This window comes from Dipodomys spectabilis, unplaced genomic scaffold (assembly GCF_019054845.1).
Source record: "Dipodomys spectabilis isolate Male_0828 unplaced genomic scaffold, ASM1905484v1 ptg000018l, whole genome shotgun sequence".
NCBI lineage: Eukaryota > Metazoa > Chordata > Mammalia > Rodentia > Heteromyidae > Dipodomys > Dipodomys spectabilis.
Genome location: NW_024870695.1, coordinates 2,808,235 through 2,833,071, shown reverse-complemented (window position 1 = coordinate 2,833,071; position 24,837 = coordinate 2,808,235). Strand labels below are relative to the sequence as shown.

Sequence of the window (24,837 nt, the reverse complement as noted above, 5' to 3'; positions counted from 1 at the left end):
AAGCAGATCTCTACCAGCATAACAGGAGACCTCCTGAGGACAGAGGCTCCTTCTCACTTGTTCTCCTTTGCTCCTGGTGCCTGGCCTGTGTCCCACATTGCCTGACAACAGCTATTGGGGTGCCTGAGCCTGGTGTTGGCTTGCTGTTGGGTCTAGGCAGTTGGCAGATGCATCCCTTCACCTCAGCAGGTGTGAATGTGCCAGGGGAGCTCCTCACCCGTGGAATGCCTTCTCCTGACTTCATTATCCTGCATTAACAGTGGAGCTGCTAATAGGGAACATTGGGTGCCAGGAAGGGGAGGAGGAGGACGAGGAAGAGGGGGTTACTGTGTTTGAGCGTGCTGGAAGCATGGAAATTAGGAGACTCTGGGTGCTGCAGAAGAGCACGTCCTTAGTTTTGTTCTGCAGCTGCTGAGATTCCTGCAAACTCAGGGTTACATCTTTCTTTTCTGTCCTGGGAAAGGACAGGAGCACTAAGCTCAGTGGTCAGGTTCACAGTAAATGGAGCCACGCCAGCCTGGCTGGGGCTGCTGCTGGGTGGATAATGAGATGACCTGCTTCAGCATTGAAACTCAGCAGTTATTAGGAGCTCATTGGCAATTCATGGCCTACTTCTAGATTGAGAAGCCTGCAGGCCCCCAAGGACCTACTCTGTCCCAGGTTCTCCTTGGCCTTGCTGTTTTGCTGGAGAGCATATTTGAAGCGTAGGGGGTGGGGGGTGCCAAGTCAGCAGCAGGGCAATAATGTACCCCCTGCTCCCCCACCCCTAGTGCTGGATACACGTTGCCTACTGCAGACAGGACACTGTGGGCGGATGGGCAACTAGGTTGTGTGGGCACCATCCCAGTGTTTCACATGGCTGCTTACAGCCCTGGGGGTGTTGTCTTCTCATCTCAGGATTTTCTTTCTCTGGCCTTGACCCATCCAGCAAGTGTCTGAGCACTGAGATTGTTCCTATCTTCTTGCATCCATGGCCCCCATACTGGATCACTGGACTGGCTCCCAGGTGGCTCCAATTTGATGCTGGAGCATCCAATGGACTAGGGTTCCTAGGCCATTAGAGCCAGCATCTGAAGGGACCCAGGCTGTGGAGAAGAGATGAACCTGGCAAAGCTAGGGCAGGGTGGCATCAGTAGGTCTCTTTCCCACCCTTCCCTGCCCTGTAAGGCACGCATTCTTTTCCTTTCCCCAATAGTGATGGCTTTGGTGGCCTTAGATGACATCAGCATCTGTTGCAGGAGACACAGTACAAAGTGGCATTGGTTATATGAACCCTTCAGTTGTTAGGGATTCAGCCAGTGCATCTGTAGAGTTCTAGAAGGTCATGCAGGGCCTGGGAGGTGTGATGAGTATGGAAGTGCCGAAGATGCTGTGCTGCAAGCAAGGCCCAGGCCAGGAGGCTGAGGGGTCTGGAGAGCGGAGAGGTGGAGGAGCCAGATGCCCCGAGAGAAGAGATTGTAGCAAAAAGGGTGAGCCTGGGAAGGAATGGGTACAGGCACCAGGGGGCTTCTTTTCATGGACAGATTTCAAGCCAACAGACAAGTAGGGAAGACTGTCACCAAGATTCCAGAACATCTTGTATTTGCTGACATCACAGATGTCAGGACATGTCCCCCTTCAACACTTCATAACATTTCTAAAACTAAGGACATTTCCTACTTCAGCGTAACTTCATTATCACAAAAGAGAACATTCTGAGCAAAAGTTTGGGAGCAGGAGAGAGCAGGGCTTGTTCTGGAATGGAATGAATGAATGAGTCATGAATGTATCAGCCCTGGGAGGGGCTAGAGGAGTCTGTCCGGGCCTCAGCTGCAAGTCTGCTGGAGGAAATGAGGCCAGGATAGATTGGGTGGCTTGTGCAGTGTCTGGCTCTAGGGCCAAGACCCACCAGGACAGGTGCACATGTGGAGGCTGATGAGCGTTGCTTGACCACTGTGCTACGTAGGCATCCAGAAGGCAGGGGGCAGGGTCCTCCAGGGTGCAAGTACCAGAGACCATGGGACATCTAGCTGTCAGAGCAGGTACAGGTACACCAGGACACTCGATGATGAGATGCCTGGAGGACCACAGTCCTGTAAGATAGCAAAGCTCTGTGGCCTACAGCGTGACAAACAATCTGACTCCATGCGCAAGGACCTCATTGGCCCTTCCTGACAGGCCACATGATGCCTGACTGGCTCTGGAAGTCAGCCTTTAAACACAGGCAGTGGTTTGGCTAACTATTTCTCAAATAATCTCCCATGTGTTAAAAGTTTGACATGATGTGCCACCACAGACCCAAAGCAACCAGGTCAACCAGATAGGACTGAAACCTCTAGAAAAATGAGATGAAATGAACTTTCTCTTCATGCTGGTACTGGGGCTTGAACTCAGGACCTTGCACTCTTGCTTGGTTTTATTTATGTAAAGGCCAGCACTCTACCACTTGAACCATACCTCTACTTCTGATGTTTTGCTGGTTAATAAGTCTCTCAGACTTGATATTTGTCTTCCTGGGCTGAGTTTGAACCACAAACCTCAGATCTCAGCCTCCTGAGTAGCTAGGACTATAGGTGTGAGCCATGGCTACTTTTTCTCTTTGCAAATAGATGATCCAAGTATTGAAGATACTAATGGTAAACTAACACAATGGGTTACTGCTTGATAAGGACACAGGAACAGGCTAGTCACCCCCATGGTGGCTCTCCTTACAAAGAAGCTAAAGACACTGAGTGACCTTCTGGAACAGGAAGTACCTTGGCCGCTCAGGAGATGGAGGAGGACTGCCTCAGGAAGAATTCATCTTTCATCCCCAGGACATTCTGGCTGCTCCCTCCTCCCCAAATCACAACTGTAGGTAGCTTGGTGGAAAGACTGCAGCTGGAAAACTGTCTTGGGCCTGGAGCTGGGTGGCTGAGATGTCAGCGCTTCTGCCTAATATTCACATGGGTGGAGTGTCTGATGTAGTAGAAAGGGCTCTTGGACCCACACCTGTTGATCAGAAGTGGAGGGAGAAATCCTACCTTACTATGGTTTTGAAATGTTTCCTCTGTACTGGGAACTGTGGGAAGAGGAGAGCTATGGTGAGAATTCTTCAGAACTTTATGGCCCTGAAAATGGTTGTAGGATTATGAGTCATGGAGTATGTGAGGCCCTTATTGCTTGGAGGAATGGCGGCTAGGCTCTTCTTAGCAAGCCCTGGGTTCTGGATAAAATGGAAGTTTTAAGGCTGGAGCCTCTGAATGTCAGGGCCTGAGAGTCTGCATTCTAACCTGCTCTCTAGGAATGCCTGCCTGGGAAAGCTCACTGAATGTAATGGGTTTTGAGGAAGCAGGGAAGCCACCAGGAAGAGCAAAGTTGTTTTCCTAGGCCCCTCCCAACATCAGAATCCTGCAGACTGGGTGGTTGCTGTCATTTCTGGAAGGTTCCAGCTATCCGCTCCTTCTATGAAAGATACTCCCACCAAAACACTGGATATCCCTGCTCTGCATCTGTTTGTGTCCTTGTTGCTGTTCACCTGGCTTAGCTCTCTCTAGGAGGCGTCTCCCAGTCTGTGGGTACCCAGAGCTGTGTGGAAAGCATCAGCTATGTCCCAGGGATAATATCAGGAGGCTGAGGTGGGCCAAGGGCACGGGGCACACCCCTGAGGCTTACCTGAGCTGGCACTCATTGTCCCAGGCCAGGGTCCTGCTGGTTGTCACATCAGCCCAAAGACACTGCACTGTCCCTGTTTCTAGATTAATTTTGAGGAGCTCAATTAGGTAAATCGCTCTCTCTGGCATAGTGCTCACCTTAAAGAATAACAAGATTAGCTGTGCCCTTCTGGCCCAGTGCTAATATTCAGGGAGCTTCACTGGCCTGAAAAGACCTTTTTGTAGGTAATACCAGGCAGGCGATGCTTGGGCCTCCCTAGGTGGCCCTGGCCTATCTGGCTGGCTTTGGAGCTGGACCTAGAATCAGCAGTGGCAGATCAAGCTGCACCCAGGTCCAGCTGGACCATGAGGCTACAGGTTCCCTGGACACAGTCCCCACCTTGTTTCCAGGGCTGTGCATTCTTGTACTCCATTTCTCTGAAGCACAGAGCTTTTACCTGGGAAATGGGCCCATGCTAGCTACTACAGCAGACCCAGATTGGGCAAAGTCTGTGAGCTACAGGGGATGAAAAGACCAGGTCACTGGGGATGAAGGACTAATGCAGTGGCATGCTTGGCCACACCCCCACGGCCACAGCTGGTGATCCTGGCCTCCTTCCAGCCTTTCCACCTGGGAGCTGGGCTTCACCGGCCTCTGTGATACCACAGTAGTGACTCCTGCTTCCCAGATGACAAGTAGTCTGGGAGGTAGGGATTCAAGTTACTGGGGGAGCAGGAAGAACCCAGGCTGCATCAGGGGTTCTAGGAGGTGACACCTTGGCCAGTACCTGCTCCACATAGTGCTCTACACTGTGGCAGGGCTGAGCACAGCCCCACAGACATCAACAATAAGCCTGCCACAGGGGCAGGAATAACCATTTAGCCACTCCTGTGGCCCCACAGCCCTCCTCAGTGGTGCTGTCCCTAATTTAGGGCAGCCCTAAGCCCTGTCAGGACTTCTGTGCTTAGCAGGTGCTGGGGGGAGATGTCTGTTGCTCTCCTCTCCACCTTCTTGTATTCCTACCTCAAGTCCTCCATGTCCTTCTGCTGCCCCACCCTGCCTGGTTGCTGACATCACTGGGCATTCTGGCCCCCTTTTGCATGTGGGTGCCAGTCTCCACTCAGATTTTCATGAAGGGTGTCTCTGACCTCTGTGCCCAGCATTGGTTCATCACTCTCCTCTGAAGCTTTTCCTGGCCCTGGTCTGCCACCTGCAAAGCATATGGGAAGCAGGCAAGGAGTGTGGCATATTTTAGGCTTCCTGTCACCTATCTGGTCACTCTTCCTGTAAAGCCACCCAGGTCTTTTCTTCTTATCCTCCTGGGAATGGGGTGGGGGTAAGGCTTGGACAGCCAATGGATGAATAGAGCTCAAGGACCTTGGCAGAGAGGATATAGAGTCTGCAGATCAGCATGAGTGTGAAGGTAGCAGATCTCTTGCACAGCCAGACAATACAGCTTGGGCAGATGGCCATCCACTGGCCCAGTTGGCAGTCAGTAGCCTTGTGGAGGGGTGGTAAAGCTGTGTGCCCACAGATGTGTGCTGCAGCATTATCTCATGCAAAGCCTGAATGCTCTTCAGACAACCTCCACACTGAAATCTTTCCCGTAGCAAGCTTCAGAGCCACTTATACATCACAGGGGCATCAGGCTTAGGAAAGGGGTTTCCTACTTCTATTCCAGTTCAAGAGAGTGGAGCCCAGGCATCCAGGGATAGGAAGGGAGGGTCTGGTGGCCCAGGGCTTTTTTTTTTGTCAGTCATGGGGCTTGAACTTTGGGCCTGGGTGCTGTTTCTCAGCTCTTCAGGTCAAGGCTAGTGCTCTACCACTTGAGCCACAGTACCACTTCCGGTTTTCTGGTGGTTTATTGGAGGTAAGAGCCTCACAGACTTTCCTGCCTGGGCTGGTTTAGAACCATGAGCCTCAGATCTCAGCCTCCTGAGTAGCTAGGATTACAGGCATGAGCCACCAGTGCCCGGCTGGCTCAGGGCTTTTTAAAGGATGGACAGGTTTGTTCTCTGACTTGGTTGGCAGTGTCTGCAGTAGTAACTGCATTCATTTGTCAAAACTCAGAATATATTTGAAGATGTATATGCCTATGATCCTAACACTTAGGAGGCTATGGCAGGAAGAGCAGAAGTTCAAGGCCAGCTCAGGCTACGTAGTAAGTTTTAAGCCCTCCAGGAATACATAGTAAAATTCTGTTTCAAAAAAAAAAAAACAACCCAAAAAACAAAAACCATCAAAAACAACAACTTTTTTCATATATAAATCAGATTATTTTTTTTCCCTAAAGTTCCAACTTCTAAAATCCACCAATCTTCCTTTAAGAACCAAACACAAACAAATAAAACCAAACGAAGCCCAAAGTGGGTTGAGAATCGGAGCTGCCAGCATGATGATGCTGGTGATGAATGTTGGTTCTCTGCCAAGGGATCCAGCTGGGGTAGGGGTTACCCATAAAAGGGCCGATGGATGCCTGGCCCCAGCTGCTTATCGGGGGACCCTGTGTATCCAGACAACCACTCCCCGCTCACCAGATACTTTGAAGTTTCCCTTCTGAGGCAGGCTGAAGTCCATGTCAATATTGACCACAGAAGGCTGCCCTGGGTTTGCCATGTATTTGATTAGCAGTCAAGGAGTCACCCCCAGCCTATTTTTTCCAGTGGCTTTGAACAGGTGGGCCTTGCTTCTTTTTAAAAAACAGAAAAGGAAAAACTTAAAATCTCAGACAAGATAAACCAATAGAAAGAGCCCACAGAGATAAATAAACGTGTCTCAGAGCAAATGATAACACAGCCAGCTCCCCTTTTCCTTTTATTGTGTTTATGAAGCAGATTTTTAAAATACACATTTTATTAGGTGGGTGGGGTTGTGACTTGAGGGATCCACAGTCCTTGAAATGCTGATTGAGCCCCACAGATCTCTAGACAATTCCCTGCCTCTTTGACAAGGGGAGCCAAGCACTTGTCTATGCCTCCTCCGTCTAGCATCCTGGGACCAGAGGAACCTGAGGGCTAACGAAGGCCCTGGACTGGAGCAGATGAAGTTAGGATGAGCTACATTGTGGGTCCCAGGAACCAAAGTATCCCCCTCTTTTTCTTCTTCTCCCTTTTCCTCCTCCTCCTCTTCTTCCTCTTTGTGTGTGTGTTTGTGTGTGCGTGTGCACACGTGCATGAGTGTGTGGTGTGGGTGTGCGCGTGCGCGTACATGCACATGTGCACCAGTCCTGGGGCTGGAACTCAGGGCTCGGTACTGCCCTGATGCCCTGAACTTTATTGCTCAAGGCTAGCACTCTACCACTTGAGCCAAAGCTCCACTTTCAGCTTGTTTGATGCTTAATTAGAGATAAGAGTCTCATGGATTTCCTTGCCTGGGGTTGGCTTTGAACCACAGTCCCCAGATCTCAGCCTCTAGAGTAGCTAGGATTATAGGTACGCCTAGTCTATTCTTCTTTAGGTTTTTGCTTACTGACCACTCCCTGGCCCTTCTACCCAGATCTAAGTAAGCACCATTATATGAGCCCCCAGAAGGCTGAGTTGGGAAAGTCACTTGTCTTGTCCCTGGCCAGGTACCATTTACACCCCACCCCACCCCCAGAGATCAAAGCATAGGGAGGGGCCCATCCAACCCAGCTGTCTGCTGTCCCCATTCCTCCGGCTCCAGGACCAAGGGAGCCACAGATGTATCAGCCTGTCTACCTTGCCAAGCCTGGGCCAGAGCTTTGATTCCTGGAGCTTCTAGGAACAGAGTATCCAGGAATATAATTTTCCTTCACCTTCCCTATCTTATCTTTCCTTCTATTTTCTACCAAAGATGGAAAAGGTGGTCATGAGGCAGAGTGTGTTAGGCAGAGAGTTAGCTGGGTGAGCAGGCCTCAATGGTCCTGCCTGAGGACAGCATTGGGAGATCCTGCTGAGGGCTGTGGGGCCAGGTGAGGATTCAGGGAGGGGAAAGTGTGTCTGATCTGCAGCATTCCCAGTGGCAACAGGGCAGCATCTCCCCTCATGGGGGAGCCTGGGTTTGATCCAGTTTCTCACTGTATGTCCTTGGGTAATTTCTTATGTTTAAGGCTTTAGGATGTCCCTTGGGTTCTGCAGGACCCATGTCACAGCAAGCACTGAGACTGCATACTCAGTGGGCATTATGATCCCATTAGTGTCCTCCATCCCTGGCAGGTAAGGGGACTGTGTTCACACTAGACATGTATGACCTATGATCACACTGGACAAATTGGAGTAACCACCACCACTTCCGGTTATTTATCCAGTCACTAAGTTAAGGTCTCCCCATAGAACATGGGGAAGGGTGGATATTCTGGCTCTCCAGTGAGGACCCCAACCCTGAGAGAAGCTCACCAGCAGTAAGCAGCAGAGCCCACATTGTTCTTCTACTCTTTATGATAAACAGTATCCTGTATGCATAAGATGAGATGAGCCTGATGACCTTTACACTGTACCTACAGCCCTGCTGAGAACTGGCTTACATGTCTCCCTTTCTCCATCTATCCCCAGCACGGCCTCCCCGCTCCTCTCTTCTCCCATTTTTGCTAGAGTGTTAGTATCATATCCACATATATATTTTTGTATGTGTTAGTATCATATCCACATATATATTTTTGTATGTGTTATATGCGGGCTTTTTTGAATTCAGAGCCTGAGCACTGTCCCTGAGCTTTTTTTTTTCCCCCCTCAAGAATGGCTCTCTACTACTTGAGCCACAGCTCCACTTCCAGATTTTTTTTCACTTATTAATTGGAGATAAGACTCTCACAGACTTTCTTGCCCAGGCTGGCTTTGAACCTCAATAATCCTCAGATCTCAACCTCCTGAGTAGTTAGAATTACAGGCATGAGCCATTGGTGCCCCTAGCATGACCATAATATTTTATCATATTCTGAAAATTGACTAATTTTGTTTTGTAATTGGAAAGTATGCGTGTGTGAAGTGGACAATTTAAGTTTTGGCATACTGTATACAGCTAGTAAATCACCTCATCCATTAGGAAGAGGAACACCCCCCCCACCCGACCCTATCCCAGACTTTCCTTGAGCCCCTTGGTGATCCTTCCCGTTATCCCAGGCTGCCTTTGGGATTTTTTTTCAATAAATGGAATTATTCAGTATATACTTGTTTCCTCCAGCTTCCTTCACCCTGCATGGTTATTTTATGAGAGACTGACGTTGCTGCATTATCGATAGCTTCTTTTTATTGCTGAGTAGTATTGTATCATATAGGTTCACCAAAGTTTGTTTACTCATTCACCATCAATGGCCATCTGGGTTGTTTCCAGTTTCTGGCTATTACAAATAAGGCTGCTGTAAACATCCATCTTCAAGTCTTTGCATGCACAGCTGCTTTCCTCTCTCGTGAGTAAATACGTAGGAGTAGAATGGCTGGGTCAAATTATAGGTGGTTTAACTTCATTTTTGAGGGGGAGAGGGTGGTACTTGTATTTGTACTCTGGACCTTGTGTTTGCTCTGCTCAACTAGGTTCTACCATATGAGCCATGACTCCTCCCCAGTTTTTTTGGGGGGGGTCCGGTCGTGGGGCCTGAACTCTGGGCCTGGGCATTGTCCCTCAGCTCTTCAGCTCAAGGCTAGTGCTCTATCACTTGAGTCACAATGCCGCTTCTGGCTTTTTTCTTTTTGCTTATGTGGTGCTGAGGAATCAAACCCAGGGCCTCATGCATGCAAGGCAAGCGCTCTACCACTGAGCCACCTTCCCAGCCCTCCTCCCAAATTTTTGCTGGGGAGTCTATAGGACTTTTCTGCCCAGGCTGACTTCAAATCAAGATCTTCCAGATCTCAGCCTACTGAGTAGCTAGGATTACAGCTGTGAGCCATCAGCACCTGGCATGTGTTTAGCTTTTTTAAGGAACTTCTGAACTACATTCTCAAGTGATTGTATTATCTATATTCTGAGCAGGGAGTGAGACTTCCAGTTACTCCCCTCTCTCCAAGGCTTGGTATGGTCAGGCTTTTCAGTTTTAGCCATTCTAATGACTTATATTTGTCTTGTTATTAGAGTTGGAAGAATTCTTTATATATACCTAGATAGGAATCCTTTATCAGATATGATTTATGAATATTCTCTCCCTTTCTTTGGGTTATCTTTGTATTTTTCATGAGTGTCCTTTGAAACACAAAAGCTAAAATTCTGATGAGGGAAGCAAGTATTAGAGTTCAAACACAGGGCTTTGCTAGGCAGGTAATCTATTGCTGAGCCACACCTCTAGTAAACATTTAAATCCACTTGGTGAAATCCAGTTTCTTTATCTATTTTGTTGTGGTGGTGGTTGCTGCTGCTGCAGCTTTTGCTTTTGGTGTCATAGCTGAGAAACCACCACTTACTCCAAGCTCATGAAGAGTTATACTAAGAGTTTTATAGTTTTAGCTCTTCTCTGTACGTTATCAATCTATGTTGAGTTAAATGTGTATATGGGTAAGGATCCAGCTTCATTCAGTCTTTTGCCTGTGTTCATTTAGCTGTCTATAGCACTGTTGGCTGAAAAGACTATTCTTTCCCCCACTCACTTGTTTTGGCAGCCTGGTTGATTGTGTGTGAGATTTATTTCTGGCTCTATTCTGTTTTGATGGTCTGTATGTCCATGCTTATGCCAGTTCCACATCTTTCTTGTACTTTGTTGCAAGTTTGAAATTGGGAAGACTGTATTGGTAATTTCGGGGACCTCTGAGTATCCATATGATTGGTAGGATCACCTTGTCCATGTCTGCACAGAAGCCAGCCATGATTCTCCTGCACCTGCTTTCTCACTGCACTGTATACCCTGCACATACTCTACATCCATAGGTAGACAGCTTCCTCCTTCCCTTTACTGATGAGTCATTCTCCAGGGCAAGCCTGCCCACCTCCTCCTGCTGAACCAGATGTCAGGGCTTGAGCATCTGCTGGACTTCCTCAGGGTTCTGTTTTTTCCTCTGTTCTTCAGGGCTGTTGGATTGTATTTGGGGGGGGGGGGGGCAGGGAGTGAGGGGGACCAAGCATCAAGAAGAGGCAAGAATGCAGATAATAGCAGACTCTTTTGATACCATAGTTCCATGAAAGGCCTGAGTGTTCCACCTGCCATAGACTTTCAGGGGGCTGTCTGGAAACTGTAGCTGGCTTTGAGTTAGTGAGGGATCTGTGCCCTGGTTCCCAAGATGTACCTTGGACATTGACTGATCCCCTCACCATGCTGGTAGAAGTGGCAGGTAATCATTGTTAGGAGACCACAGGCAGGCTGTGTCCCACCATAAGGCAGTGTCCTGTGCTGCTGCTGGTTCTGGGTCACAATCTCAGGCTGTGTCTGAGGAATGAGAGGTCCTCTGGCTATACAGGACAGGCCTTAAGGAACAGGTGGCACAGAGTATGAGGGGGAGGACAGGTGGGACAAGGGCTACACTGTGGTGGGAGGGACAAGGACATGGGTTGGCCAGGAAGACTGGGATGAGAGCTAATTCATGGGTCAGGAGCTGCTTGGCTCAGCAGGGACCAAGCCACATGTAAGGCTCTGCTAAACTTCCAGTCCAGGCCTTGCCAGGCTATGGGCAGTGTGCCCAGGTGTGTTTAATGATGTCCCAGGATAGGCAGGAAGCCCACTTCTGATGAGCTGTTCTCATGACACTAGACTGGCAGACGGAGGGATACCTAATGACCTCAGCTGCCCCTTCTGCTCCTCTGGCCTATAGACTACAAGACCCCCATTCCAGCTATAAAGGCTGGTGTGGGGGTTGGTCTCCCATAGGAGGTCTGGGTTGGGTTGAGGAAGAGCCAAGGGTCAATTGCTCTTTTTATTTTATTTATTATTTGTGTTTGGTTAGTTATTTTTGTGCTAGTACTGGGGCTTGAATTCATGGCCTACGTACTCTCCCTGAGCGTTTTCCTTCAAGGCTGAAGCTCTACCACTGGAGCCACAGCTCCACTTCTGGCTTTTTGGTAGTTAGTTGGAGATAAGAATCATGTAGCGTTTCCTACCCATGCTCATTTTGAACCTCAATCCTCACCTCTCAGCCTTGTAAGTAGCTAGGATTACAGATGTGAGCTACTCAGGCCAACTAAGCCAGATGCTCTTGGAGACCTCTTCATCTGTCTTTCTGTCCTCTTGCTCACCTGAGGAAGCATTTTGCACATTGTTTCATACTCGTCTTTTATCTGGGTGCCTCAAGGCCACTTCATTCTTTGTGCACTTATTCCTCATCAGTGACTCCTCACTCCCTCGCCTCTCTGGAACCCGCTCACTGATAAATGGAACCTTCTGGCAAGACCCACCTGGTCTCTCTGCCAGGTGGGAAGATAAAAAGGAGGAGATGTGAGAGGCAGCCTTGGAGCCTCAAAATGCTGACCACATCGTCTGAATGGAAGGGATAGGGCTCTATCTGCAGTTATTTTTTTTTCCCCTGTCCTGGGGCTTGAACTCCAGGCCTAGGTGCTATCCTTGAGTTTCTTTCACTCAAGGCTAGCATTCTGCGCCGGGCGCTGGTGGCTCACGCCTGTAATCCTAGCTACTCAGGAGGCTGAGATCTGAGGATCGCGGTTCAAAGCCAGCCCGGGCAGGAGAGACCGTGAGACTCCTATCTCCAATAACCACCAGAAAAACCGGAAGTGGCACTGTAGCTCAAGTGGTAGAGCTCTCGCCTTGAGCTGAAGAGCTGAGGGACAGTGCCCAGGCCCAGAGTTCAAGCCCCACGGCCGACCAAAAAAAAAAAAAAAAAAGGCTAGCATTCTGCCCCTTGAGCCACAAGGACAGTTCTGGGTTTTTCTGAGTAGTTAATTAGAGATCAGCATTTCACAAACTTTCCTGCCTGGGCTGGCTTCAAGCTGCAATCCTCAGATCTCTGCCTCCTGAGTAGCTGGGATTATAGATGTGAGCTATCAGCGCCCAGCTGTCTGCAGTTCTTCTGGACACTTTGACTAGCTAGTGGAAGCCCTGAGCCCTTCCCAGCAGAAGTCACAGACATAGCCTTTATTTGGAAATGTTCCCAGACCTTCCATAGCATATCTTGGGGCCCAGTGGGGACACCTAGGCTATTTAGTGGAACATGGCTTCTGCCTGAGGTGGGATCCCGTGACCACAACTGAGCCTTGGCTAGATTTTTGGCAGGAAGGAGGCTGACTGGGAGAAGTCACCAAGAGTTGACTAGAATGAGGACCATCGCCTGGCTCTGAGTACACATGGAAAGGATCCTTCACATCCCTCCCAGGGGACCACGCAGAAGCAGGCAGGCACAGGAGAAAGATTATTACAAGGTTTATTAGAGGAGCCATATTTCCCCTAGAGAAGGAGCACATGACACCCTACACTATCTAGGTAGCAGCAGGGTCTCAAGGTAGAAAGTGAGGTAGGTGGGAGCTCAGGTGGGTCTGGGCAGAGAGAGAGAGGGACCAGCTGTATGGTGGGAACTCCGGGACAGGGAGAAGCTCAGGTCTGGGTGGAGCTGAGGACCAAAGGTGGGCATAATGCTAACACATGTGACACCAGTGTGGCCCTGGTGCCTTGAAGACTCTGGTCACTACAGACTTTTTTCATCAGCCTTGCTACATCCTGTCAGGCCTTCCTCAAGCTTCTCCATTCCCTCCCACTTGTTCTTGCCACAGTGAAAACAAATGACTTGGCCACCAGGAAAGTGTCACCTTCTAGACCCAAGAAGTATGCAGTGATTACTATGCAAGAGACTCTCAGGCAGTACATTGTTAGCTTCATTTTGCAGATCAGGAAACTGAGGCAGAGAGAAACAAATCACCTGCCCAAGGTTGTAAGTAAAGACACAGAGGCCAAGCAAGACCTGTGCCAACCTCTGCAGATCCTGGCCCTCCCCAGTTCTGCTACTACCACTGAGTTGTCAGTATCCCTGGGAAAGGGCCTCCTAAGGACACACCTTTACTGGGCAGTATGATTAATAGTCAGTCACTGAGCCCTTATGTGGCCCTGGGCTGAGCACAGCTTGTAGATCCTCTGTAATCCCACAGTAGCTCTCTGATAGGTTTGATTGTTATTTCAAGCAGAGGAAATGGTCCAAGGTCACCTTGTTTCTAAAGCCTGGCTCAATGATCCGAGCAAGTTGCAGTCACCTGCATGTATTCTTGTGTTTGCACCACAACCTGTTGTAGGCCTTTTCCTAAAAGTCTGGCAGTCTCAGGGGTTGTGTGGAAGGCCAGGTCACCACAGGACGCTGCTGGCTCCTGGCTCCAACACATTGCATACAAGTCCAAGCCCCTGTTGTCTCGGAAACTTCATGAAGGCAGAGCCCTTTTTTCCTGTGGGCACTGACCACTAATTAATTGGGCATTGCTTAAGGGTGCAGTGACAGAATGCTGGGTGCTCAACACTGAGGCTTGGGGGTGGGGGGGTGGGGTGGGGAAGGAGTGAGGCCACTGCATGCCTCCTGCAGGCTGTGTGTGTCTGGTGTGGATGCACACCTCCCTGATAGGCACGAGAGAAAGAGGCATCGCTGGGGGCCCATTACCAGGCTCTCCAGTGACATGAAGACATCCCTCCATGCTCTGCCTCTTTTTTTTTTTGGCAGGTTGTGGGGCTTGAATTCAGGGCTTGGGTGCTATCCCTGAGTTCTTTTGCTCAAGGCTAGCACTCTACCACTTTGAGACACAGCTCCACTTCGAGTTTTCTGGTGTTTAATTGGAGATAAGAGCCTCACGGACTTTCCTACCCGGGCTGGCTTTGAACCACGATCCTCAGATCTCAGCCTCCTGAGTAGCTAGGAATAGAGGCGTGAGCCAACCAGCTCCCAGCTGCTCTGCCTCTTAAAGGCTTTGCCACCTTCTGATAGACCTAGTCTTTGGCACATGGCCTTTTAGGGACACTTCTGATCCAGACTTTAGCAGTGAGTGAAGTCTATAATGACAGGGAAATTGCACTGCCCCTTCTGCAGGGGTAGGCTGCCTAGCATTGGCCAGTGGTACAGGCCATCAAAGAGCCTAAGACCAGGCCATCTCAGACTTCTCACCATAAACTAGAAGTCTGGATTATTATTTAATTCCATTGCTGGATCAAATATATCTTTATTGTACTTTACTGATTAATTGGTTCATTGATTGCAGTGCTGAGGATTGACCTAGTGTCTCTTGCATGTAAGGCAAGGGCTCTACCACTGAGCCCCAAATGTTCATGTGTGTATGCACATGCACAAGTCCAGTACTGGGATTTGAACTCAGGGCCCTGAATTCTCACTTGGTTGTTTTTTTTTTTGCTCAAGGCTGGTGCTCTACCACTTGAGCCACACCTCCACTTCTAGGTTAATTTGACATACTTAACTAGATAAAGTCTTTCCTGTCCAAGCTGGCTTTGAATCATGATCCTCAAATTTTAGCCTCCTCAGTAGCTATAAGATTAAGTATAAACCACCTACTTCCTAACCTCAAATATATATATATATATTTGCTTCCCCCCTTTCTCCCCTCCCCCCCACAGTCCTGAGGCTTCAACTCTGGGCCTGGGTACTTTCTCTGAGCTCCTTTTGCTTAAGGCTAGTGCTCTACCCCTTGAGCCACAGCTCCACTTTCGGATTTTTCAGTAATTAATTGGAGATAACAATCTCACAGACTTTCCTGCCTGGGCTGACTTCAAACCATGATCCTTAGATCTCTGCCTCTTGAGTAACTAAGATTACAGGTGTGAGCCACTGGTCCTGACCCAAATATACTTTGAATTCTATGAGTTTGGCCAGATCACATCTTGAACTACCAGTTAGGATCCCTGTCTGAGCTCAAGTTTCAGGTCCTGGGAGGCCAAGGGCAGAGCCAGAAACTGCAGGGAGGGAGTGTATCTCTTGTATGAAATGGCAGGTACATTGACCACAGACAGAGCACACAGCTAGGCTGGCACCATCAGCACAGCAGGAGGCCAAAAGTAAACAGTGTGCTGTCCCTGCTCCCAAGAGACCCACAGAACCAAAAGAGATGACAATCATACACCTTAGACAACACACTTGTGCTAAAAGGTTCTATCCATTGCTGCCTCTGATCCTCTCATCATACTGGGAAGGGTGGGAGGGAACTCAGGGCTGTGGTGACAGCTGGATGATCTGGCCTTCAAATGTCAAGTGGATGATATCCTGGGCTTCTGCCTCATTGCACTTTTCCTCCTACTCCACTGGCTTGCCCTTCCTTCCCTGTGGGAGAGAGACTTGACCAATCAATACATGGAGGTAGAGATCTGTGTGTGACGGAGCTGAGCTGCTAGCCCAGGTCTGGTGTAGAGATAGAGGGCTGCCAGAGCAAAGACAAACACAGGGCCCTGGGGAGTGTGAGTTGCAGGTAAATAACCGTAGGAAGAGAATCCCATGTGACTATTGGGGTGACACAGTCTAACAATTACTCTGCTATCTTTGGGACATTCTAGTTTACCCCCCAGGGGCTCCTGTGTCTGTCTGGCAACCCTAGGAAGTTCAGGACAGGGATGGGATCTTTGGAAATCTGGAAACTGAGCAAAACCTGAACAGTGACAGCAAATGCCCACTCTCTTGCTTCGCGTCATGCTAATGGCCCCTGCGTCATGACGTCATGTGTCCTTGGCCCCTTGCTGCAGCCCCGGTGTCTCTCTCACTGCCTGCTTCCGGCCCCTTAATTGGATAAAGCCTGCAGCTGGGCACCAGAAGAGGGGCGGCCGAGCTGTCAGGCTGGGAGGGAAATCACCTTGGATCCAGAGAGTTGAGCTGGCTGCTGATTTATTGATTGCCTTGAAATAACAGTGATCCAATCAAAGCTGGCCCTTTCCTCCTTTTCTTTCCCACTAGGTTTTTGCTTGTCATCAGATTCCTCTGAAAGTACCGTCATCCTCAGCCCTTTGTCAGGCTGAGGGATATGCAGTGCTCTCGTGGGGGCTGACAGAATGGTCTTGAAAGCTCCCAGCCCCAACTGTTGGGGAGCTGTGCCAGACCAGGGATTACAGACAGACCTGCCTTGCCTGAGCTTTTTCTAGTCCCTCAGTTTGCTTAGCTGCAAATCGAGAGACCTTCCCTCCCACTATACAGGATGAGGCTGTGAACAGGTACAGTGAGGAGTATGGGCTCAGCTTGCCTGCCATCCATGGTTGGACATTCACAGTCCCATCCCAGAGCCCTCATTAAAGCAGGAGGAGACTTGCTTTCAGGGAGCGAGGGAGGACCCTCAGGTACTTGACATTGGCAGGCCTTCTCCAGACCTTAGAGGTCAGGTTTAACAAGGATGGGAATTTTAGCATTTGGAGGTGTGCTGTTCGTGCCATAAAACACTCATTTTGACTGATATCTGCACCTATGTCACAATGACCCCTATCAAAATTCATGACACTCCATACCCACAAAGTCATTCTGGCTCCTTCTAGGCCCATCTCTCCCCAACTCCCTTTCCCAGTGTGAGTAGATCATGCTTTGTTTGTTGGTCCCGTTCAGCAGGGATCTTTCTCTCTGCCTCTCTCTGTCTGTCTCTTTCTTTCTCTCTCTCTTTTGTGTATGCCTGTACTGGGTCATGAACTCAAGGCTTCACATGTTCTGCTTGTCTTTTTCACACAATGCTGTTGCTCTACCATTTGAGCGGCAGCTCTTCTAGTTTTCTGCTAGTTATTTGGATATAAGAGTCACAACCGGGCGCTAGTGGCTCACGCCTGTAATCCTAGCTACTCAGGAGGCTGAGATCTGAGGATCATGGTTCAAAGCCAGCCTGGGCAGGAAAGTCTGTGAGACTCTTATCTCCAATAAAACCACTAGAAAACCGGAGGTGGCGCTGTGGCTCAAGCAGTAGAGCGTTAGCCTTGAGCTGAAGAGCGCATGGACAGCGCTCAAGCCCAGAGTTCAAGCCCCACAAACTTTTCTACCCAGATCCAACTTGGATCCTCAGATCTCAGCCTCCTGAGTAGCTGTGATTACAGGCATAAGCCACTGGTGTTTGGCTCTGCTATGCCTCTTTCTGACTTACCCTAGAGGTCCCTCATAGACCTCAGCCTCTGTGTAAGAATGGGGAGCATTGCCCACACTTCTGGGTAGTTTTGAGACCAAATGAAGTCAAGCAGAAGCATTTGTGAACTACACAAGATGAATCCATGGTGTCACTTTAATTAGTAGTGTTTTACATGTTTGCTGTCATGACTCAAATGTCTTCAATTTGGATACCAGACCAGGTACTCAAAGACCAGGGTTGTTACAGGTCTGAGCTACTATTATAGGTGGGGTGTTCCTAAAGGGGCCTTTCTGTACCGCTTGGTTGGGCTGCTTTGGAGAGTGGTTATGTTTCCCAGGGGTTCCCCAACAAGCCCTATAGCCTGCACATGAGTCACTACCCCATACCTTCCCAGATTTGGGGCCAGTCCATCTGGCGCTGTGATACAGGGTACACATGGGTATAGTCTTGGTGGACTGAGCCCTTCAGACAGCTCGACTGGTTTTTCCAGAACCTTAGCAACAGTTGGTGCCATGCCAGGAATACACCAGTAGGCCAAAAGAAGAATTGGCTGAGTTGGGTTGAATCTTAAAAGGTAGAATAAAGCAGCCTATCTAAATAAAAAGCTTTTGTATATGAAAGACATTTTTTATTGTATGGCAGCAGTACTGGGGATTGAACTCAGGACCTTGTGCTTAATGGGCAAGCACTCTACCATTTGAGCTACATTTTTTTTTTTTTGCTTTAGCTTATTTTTCAGATAGGATTCTGCATGTTGTGCCCAGGGCTGGCCTTGGACCAAAATCCTCCTGCTTCCACCTCATATGTAGCTTGGATTATAGGTATATACTACCACACCCAGTAAATGACTTTATTAAGAAACGGAAAAGACAACACACAGAATGGGAGGAGATGTTGACAAATCATATATCTGCTAAAGCATCTTGTCTCCTGAATATATAAAACTCAATTTTAAAAGTGGGCAAAGGAACTAGGCACTGGGAGCTTATAAACCTTTGACCCTAGCTACTTAGGAGGCTGAGTCTGAGGATCATGGTTAGAATCCAGCCTGAGCAGGAAAGTCCAGGAGACTCTTATCTCCAACTAAACACCAAATGCCAGGAATGGAGCTGTGGCTCAGGTGGTAGAACATCAGCCTTGAGGGGAAAAAAAAACAAAAAACTAAAGGACAGTGTGCCCAGGGCTTGAGTTCAAGCCCCAGTACCAGCATTAAAGAGAAAAAAAATTAAAAGTGAATGAAGGACTTGAGTACGTATTTCTCCAAAGAAGGTGTACAAATGGCTAATGAGGTCTGAACAAAATGCTCTACATTGTTAGTTGATGAGGAAATAAAAATGATAGACAAAAGTGTTACAAAAGGTAACACTTCACACTAGTGAGGGGGGCAGTGATTATGACTTTGAAAACTGGAAAATAACAAATGTTGGAGAAGATGGGCAGACATCACTGCTGGGGGTATGCACGATGTTGCAGCTGCCAGGAGAGCAATTCATTTGTGATCTAGTGATATCATTTCCAAAGACCCCAAAGAACGACAGCACATGTCCACACAAAGCCTGGATATGAATGTTCACAGCCAAAGTCCCTGACATTTGCTTCCTGGATAGACAAAATGTAGGATTTTGCTATAATGGAATGATAGCCACCAAAAAGGACAGAAGTCCACATTTGTGTAGTAGCATAAATGAATCTTGAAGATGTCATGCACAAAAGGCTACATGTTGTAGCATTTTGTTTATATCATATGTCTAGAATAACAAGTATATATAGACAGAGCAGGCTAGTAGCTGCTAGGGACAAGGAAGGGGAGATGGAGGTGAGGGACAGACTACTAATGAATACAGGCTTCTCTTTGTGTTCTTGGAGGGGGTCTAAAATGAGATTGTGATGATGGTTATACAGTTAAAAGGCTCTTCAAGTTTCAAGTGTCAAACATTAAAAATAGAGTCAGGGACTGATAGCTCAATGCCTATAACCCTAACTACTCAGAAGAGGCTGAGATCTGAGGATCATGGTTCAAAGCCATCCAGGAAGGAAAGTCTATGAGACTCTTATCTCCAATTAAATCATAGAAAAAGCAGGAAGTGGTAGAGTGCTAGCCTTGAGCAAAAGAGCTCAGAGACAAGGCCCAGGCCAAGTTCAAGCCTCAGGACTGTTTAAAAAAAAAAAAAAAAAAAAGCTGGCCAGGCATTGGTGGCTCACACCTGTAATCCTAGCTACTCAGGAGGCTGAGAGCCAGCCTGGGCAGGAAAATCCATGAGACTCTTATCTCCAATAAACCAGTCAGAAAACTGGAAATGGTGCTGTGGTTCAAGTGGTAGAGCACTAGCTTGGAGCTGAAGAGCTGAGGGACAGTGCCCAGGTCCAGAGTTCAAGGCCCATGACCACCAAAGAAAAAAAAAAAAGCTGGATGGAGGTAGAGGTGTGGCTTATGTAGTAGAGAGGCAGCCTTGAGTGGAAAAAGCCAAGTGAGAGTAAGAGACCTTGAATTCAAGCATCCCTAAATTAAAAGTTAAAAAAAAAGAAAAGAAAAACAAGAAGCATCCCTAAGGAGTGTGCTGAGTGGAACCCTGGACTCTGTAGAAGGCCTTTCGGCATTAGGGCCCCCTGCAACTCCCCCAGACCCTCTGATCATCCCTCCTCCTTCTGGGAGAGAGGACTGAGCTGCCCACCAGGCCAGCAGATGCCACCTAGCTGACAGGTCAAAGGGCTGTTTACCTTCCAGGAGAGCTGTAGCTGTGTAGACAGATGAATTAAGGGGAAGGCCCAGAGCCCCTCCCTGGCCTTCCTTCCTGCATGCCTCTGTCTAGACCCCTCCCCGCAGTGCGACTGCCCAGATGCTCTGAGGGCAGCCCACCAGCACAGGTGGCTCAAGCTCCTAGGATGTGCTCAGGAGCTGCTTCTTGGTGGCCTTGAGCAAACTCTTGGGTAGGACCTGGAGCTGGTGGTTATAGCATCCTCCCCCATCAACTTCCAAGAAAGGCTGGTCCTTCTGAGAAGCCAGGCTGGGCAGCAGACAGTCTTTGTGAGGCCAGAATAATGATAAATAACCTCACTGACATTATGGAACCCCAGGACAAGGGCTAATACCCCTCTAGTACTAATAATGTACTAGAGAGCTTTGGGATGCTTCCTATTGATACTCAACTTACAGTGGGGTTCTGACCTGTTAGAGCCATTGTGATTTGAAAATATATATAGTCAAAAATGTATTTAGGGGCTGGGAATGTGGCTTAGTGGTAGAGTGCTGGCCTAGTATGCACGAAACCCTGGGTTTGATTCCTCAGTACCACATACACAGAAAAAAGTAGGAAGTGGTGCTGTGGCTCATGTGATAGAGTGCTAGCCTTGAGAAAAAAGAAGCTCAGGGATGGTATCCAGGCCCTAAGTTCAAGCCCCAGGACTGGCAAAAATGTATTTAGGATGTTGGAGGCATGGCTCAGGTGGTAGAGTGCCAGCCAATAAGCGAAAGTCTCAAATAAAAGTCCTAATCTTGAACAAAGAAAGAAAGAAAGAAAGAAAGAAGGGAAGGAACATAGGAAGGAAGGAAGGAAGGAAGGAAGGAAGGAAGGAAGGAAGGAAGGAAGGAAGGATGGGAAGGAATATCACAACTCAGCCTCATTTGTTCTCAACATGCCAACAGCATCCATGTTAGCCTACATACAGTCCAGCAAAATCATAGCTTAATTGTTTATATTTCACTCTACTTTTACTTTTGTGCAGGTACTTGGGACTTGAACTCAGGGCACTCTCCTTTTAGCTTTTTCTGCTCAAGGCTGATACTCTACTGCTTGAGCCCAAGCTTTACTTCAGTTTTTGGTGGTTAATTGGAGATAAGAGTCTCACAGACTTTCCTGCTTAGACTGGCTTTTGACCCCAATCCTTAGATCTCAACCCCTTGAATAACTAGGAATACAAATGTCAGCCACTGGTGCCCATTTTTTAAAATGGGCATGTGAATTCAGGGCCTTGCAGCTTGTTAGACAGGCGCTGTAATGCTTGAGCTGTGCTCTCAGCCTATTTTTGCTTTTGTTTTCTGGACAGGGTCTCATGTGTTTCCCAGGCTGTCCTCAGACTGCAGTCTTTCCTATTTCTGCCTCCAAAGTAACTAGGATTACAGACTTGAGCACTATGCCTGGCTCATAGCCAGATGTGTAAATAGAGAATAGCTTATGTAATATATTGACTACCTGATTCTAGAAAGTTCTGGCTGCATAGCACACTGCAGAACACTGCCTGTTACTTTCCTTTGTGATCCAGGGCTGGCTAGGAGCTTTTGCTGCCCACAGTGGTAAGAGAGGGTCAACCTCACAGTTGGTTTATTACCCAGGAGAGAACCAAATTCAAAATTCAAAGTACACCTTTACTGAAAACATACTGCTTTTTTAAATTCTATTGTTATTATTAAGGTGTTATACAGAGGGCTGCCATTTCATAACTCAAGTGATGAGTATATTTCTTTTTTTTTTTTTTTGGTCAATGTCACCTCTTGCTTTTTTTTTAACCACAAAGTTAAAAAGAAAATTAAGTTGACACACTGTAAGTTGGGAACTGTCTGCAAATGCACATATGGATTCATATCCAGAGCCCAGATAAATGACTTGTATATTAGAGCCCCAGACTGTGTGTGTGCTCTTTTGCATTGTCCCTGTCTTCTCCCTCCCTTCTGCAAATACAGTCCTATACTTGCCCCACTCCAGGGTCAGGGCACTGTGTAGGAGAAGCCCCTCAGGGCAGAGCAGCCTATCTGGGATATGCAGGGACTCTGGGGTGGTGGAGCTAGCTGAGAGACTAGAAGGAGAACCACCTCTAACCTCCCAGCATGTTTGCACATGAAAGTTGAGGATTAGGATATGATTCATTGGAAAACAACAAGAACAGGATTCTGATGCTAAAGTTAGGCACTTGCATGTCTATGTCTTCAGGAGAGGCTCTGGCAGTGTTGGGGGTACGGATGGGGGCTTCCCTTCTTCTACCCTTTGGATGACCACTGTGGGAGAACCCCCAGCAAGAAGGAGCAGACCCTGGGGTTCAGATCATGGCACAATCTGGAGTTCCTTTTGTTTCTTTTGGCCACCCTTTGCTTCTTCTTGCCTGCTGGGGCATTTCTGGATCTTTTTTCCCCCAGTATGAACTCAGGGCCTATCATACCTGCTAGGTTTTACCACCTTCAGCCCTTTCTTTGCTCTGGTTATTTTGAGATGGAGTTTCAGTCCCCCCCTAACCTGTTTGTGCCTAGAACTTAATCTTATTTTCCACTTCCTGCCATAGTAGATGATAAGCATATACCACCACTCTCAGCTATTGGATGAGAAAGGGGCCTTGCCTGGGGCTGGCCTCAAGTAGGTAGGATCCCAAGTGTGAGCCTCCTTGCTCTGGCCCCTTTTGTAAGTGTATGCAACAGGATGCTGTGGCTCCAGGATGGGCCTGAGAGTCTACTCTATCTCCCCCCACCCTGCCCCCAACCCAGCCCCATATTGGCCTGGGGATGTGCTTCTTAGTGGGTACAGGCTCCCCCCCCCCCTCCAGTTGTGGGGCTTGAACTCTGGGCCTGGGCACTGCCCCTCAGCTCTTCAGCTCAAGGCAAGCACTCTACCACTTGAGCCACAGTGCCATTTACAGTTTTCTGGTGTGAATTGGAGATAAGAGTCTCATGGACTTTCCTGCCCGGGCTGGCTTTGAACTGTGATCCTCAGATCTCAGCCTCCTGTATAGGTAGGATTGCAGGTGTGAGCCACCAGCACCAAGCTACACAGGCTTTTTATCAGTGGTTATTTGGCTGATGGTGGGTCCTGCTTATCCAGTCTGAACCAAGAGAGGATAGAAGTCTCATAAAACTGGCCCTCAGACCTCCCCAGCTTCCTGGATAGGTATAGGAGCTGCACCCAGACAATTCTCCTTCCTTGGAACTCAGCTTGAAGCCTAGTAATGCAGAGATACTTGCTCATTGATTTTCTGCCCAAAACTCTCCAGGCAGCACCTCAGGTCTTGTTCTCCGATCGTCATGTAGGTGGCAAGATGGGAGCAGAGAACTCACAAGCTGAGCAAGTCCTTCGGGTCCCCCTACCTGGCCTGCTACTCCCTGGGCTGTGTCATCTTGTTCCTGAACTTCTTACGCTCATACTGGTAAGTCTCCCTATCAGATTGGCCACCTGATGTAGCCCCTGCTCCTGTGAGAATGCATAGCCAGAGACGGAGGGCCATAGAGAGGCCCAGTGTCGGATGCACAGGAACTCGACTCTCAAAGACCTGGTGTCATAGCCACCTGGATTTCTCTATTCCTCAGAGGAGGAGCTCTCAGTGACCTCAGGAAGGGGTGGTATGAATGCCACTTAGCCAGGGGGGCTGGGAGGAGCACAGAGGACCATCCCAGATAACCATTATACTTCCATCCCTGGAATCCCCTGTGACAAGTGCTGAGATAGGAGGCAGAGGCCCTGGTTAGGATCCTCTAAGGACCTAGCCTTCTTCGTAGGCTTGGACCAGTGCCACTCAGCCCATCTTTGGACCCTCCTGCTATGAGCAGGGGATGGATTCTAGGTGGAATACAGATGCTGACCGGCTACCAGGCTCCACAGCCCCTGGGAACATGTTTTTCATCTGTCTTTGTCCACACAGAGAGGAGGCTCAGTGTGCAAGTGAAGACAGTGAGACTTGGCAGGACACAGTGATCTGCCTGGGGCATCACAACTTCATGAGGGAAAATCCCATCCAGTTAGGCCAGAAGATTGCCAGCAGTGCTACTGCGCCAGGCTCATGGGATGAGGATCTCTAGAGGGGAGGGAAAGGGACCTATTTCCCACCCTACCTCCTGGAGGTGGGTCATCTGTGCAGTGTTGCATCCCGCCTCATAGAAGACAGGTCCTTGGGTTGCATCAGTAGGACAGAGGACCTGTACCTTCCTGGGAAATGGGGAAAAAAGGCTGTCACTGCTTCCAAGTAGATGTTCCTCATGGGAGCACAGAGGCTGAGCAAGCACAGAGTACTGGACATACATACAGCTCCAGGCCAGGCAGGCATCAGGAGGGGTGGGCTGAGCTGGGCCAGATCAGATGAGCCCAGTTCATGCCTAGCTGACCTTTGACTTCTGCTCTCTAAGGCCCCCTGATTAAACAAGTTGCCTGGTTGCTCTGGGCCCTTCTTCTATCTGCTAGGCCTCATTCCAACTGTTCATCCTGCTGGGGCTTCACATGGTTTTCCCTCCCACAATGCAAGAGAACCCCTTCCCAGCAGAGTCCAGGCACACAGGAGGAAGTGGATGGCTCCCATGCTCTTCTACATAGACCTTGCTTCCTGGCCTAACCCTGCCTCAGGCTCTGTATATCTTCAGCAGGT

General features: G+C 48.7%; 1 protein-coding gene across 2 annotated transcripts in view; it reads left to right on the top strand.

The window, feature by feature from the left end:
* The window catches only part of Pemt (phosphatidylethanolamine N-methyltransferase), a 72,847-nt gene that overhangs the window by 33,382 nt on the left and 14,628 nt on the right, over positions 1-24,837 (top strand). For both annotated transcript variants that reach the window (XM_042673958.1, XM_042673957.1), the window contains exon 3: positions 23,513-23,628. In XM_042673958.1, the coding sequence (XP_042529892.1) occupies positions 23,513-23,628 (116 nt within the window). The remainder of the gene's footprint in view (positions 1-23,512; positions 23,629-24,837) is intronic.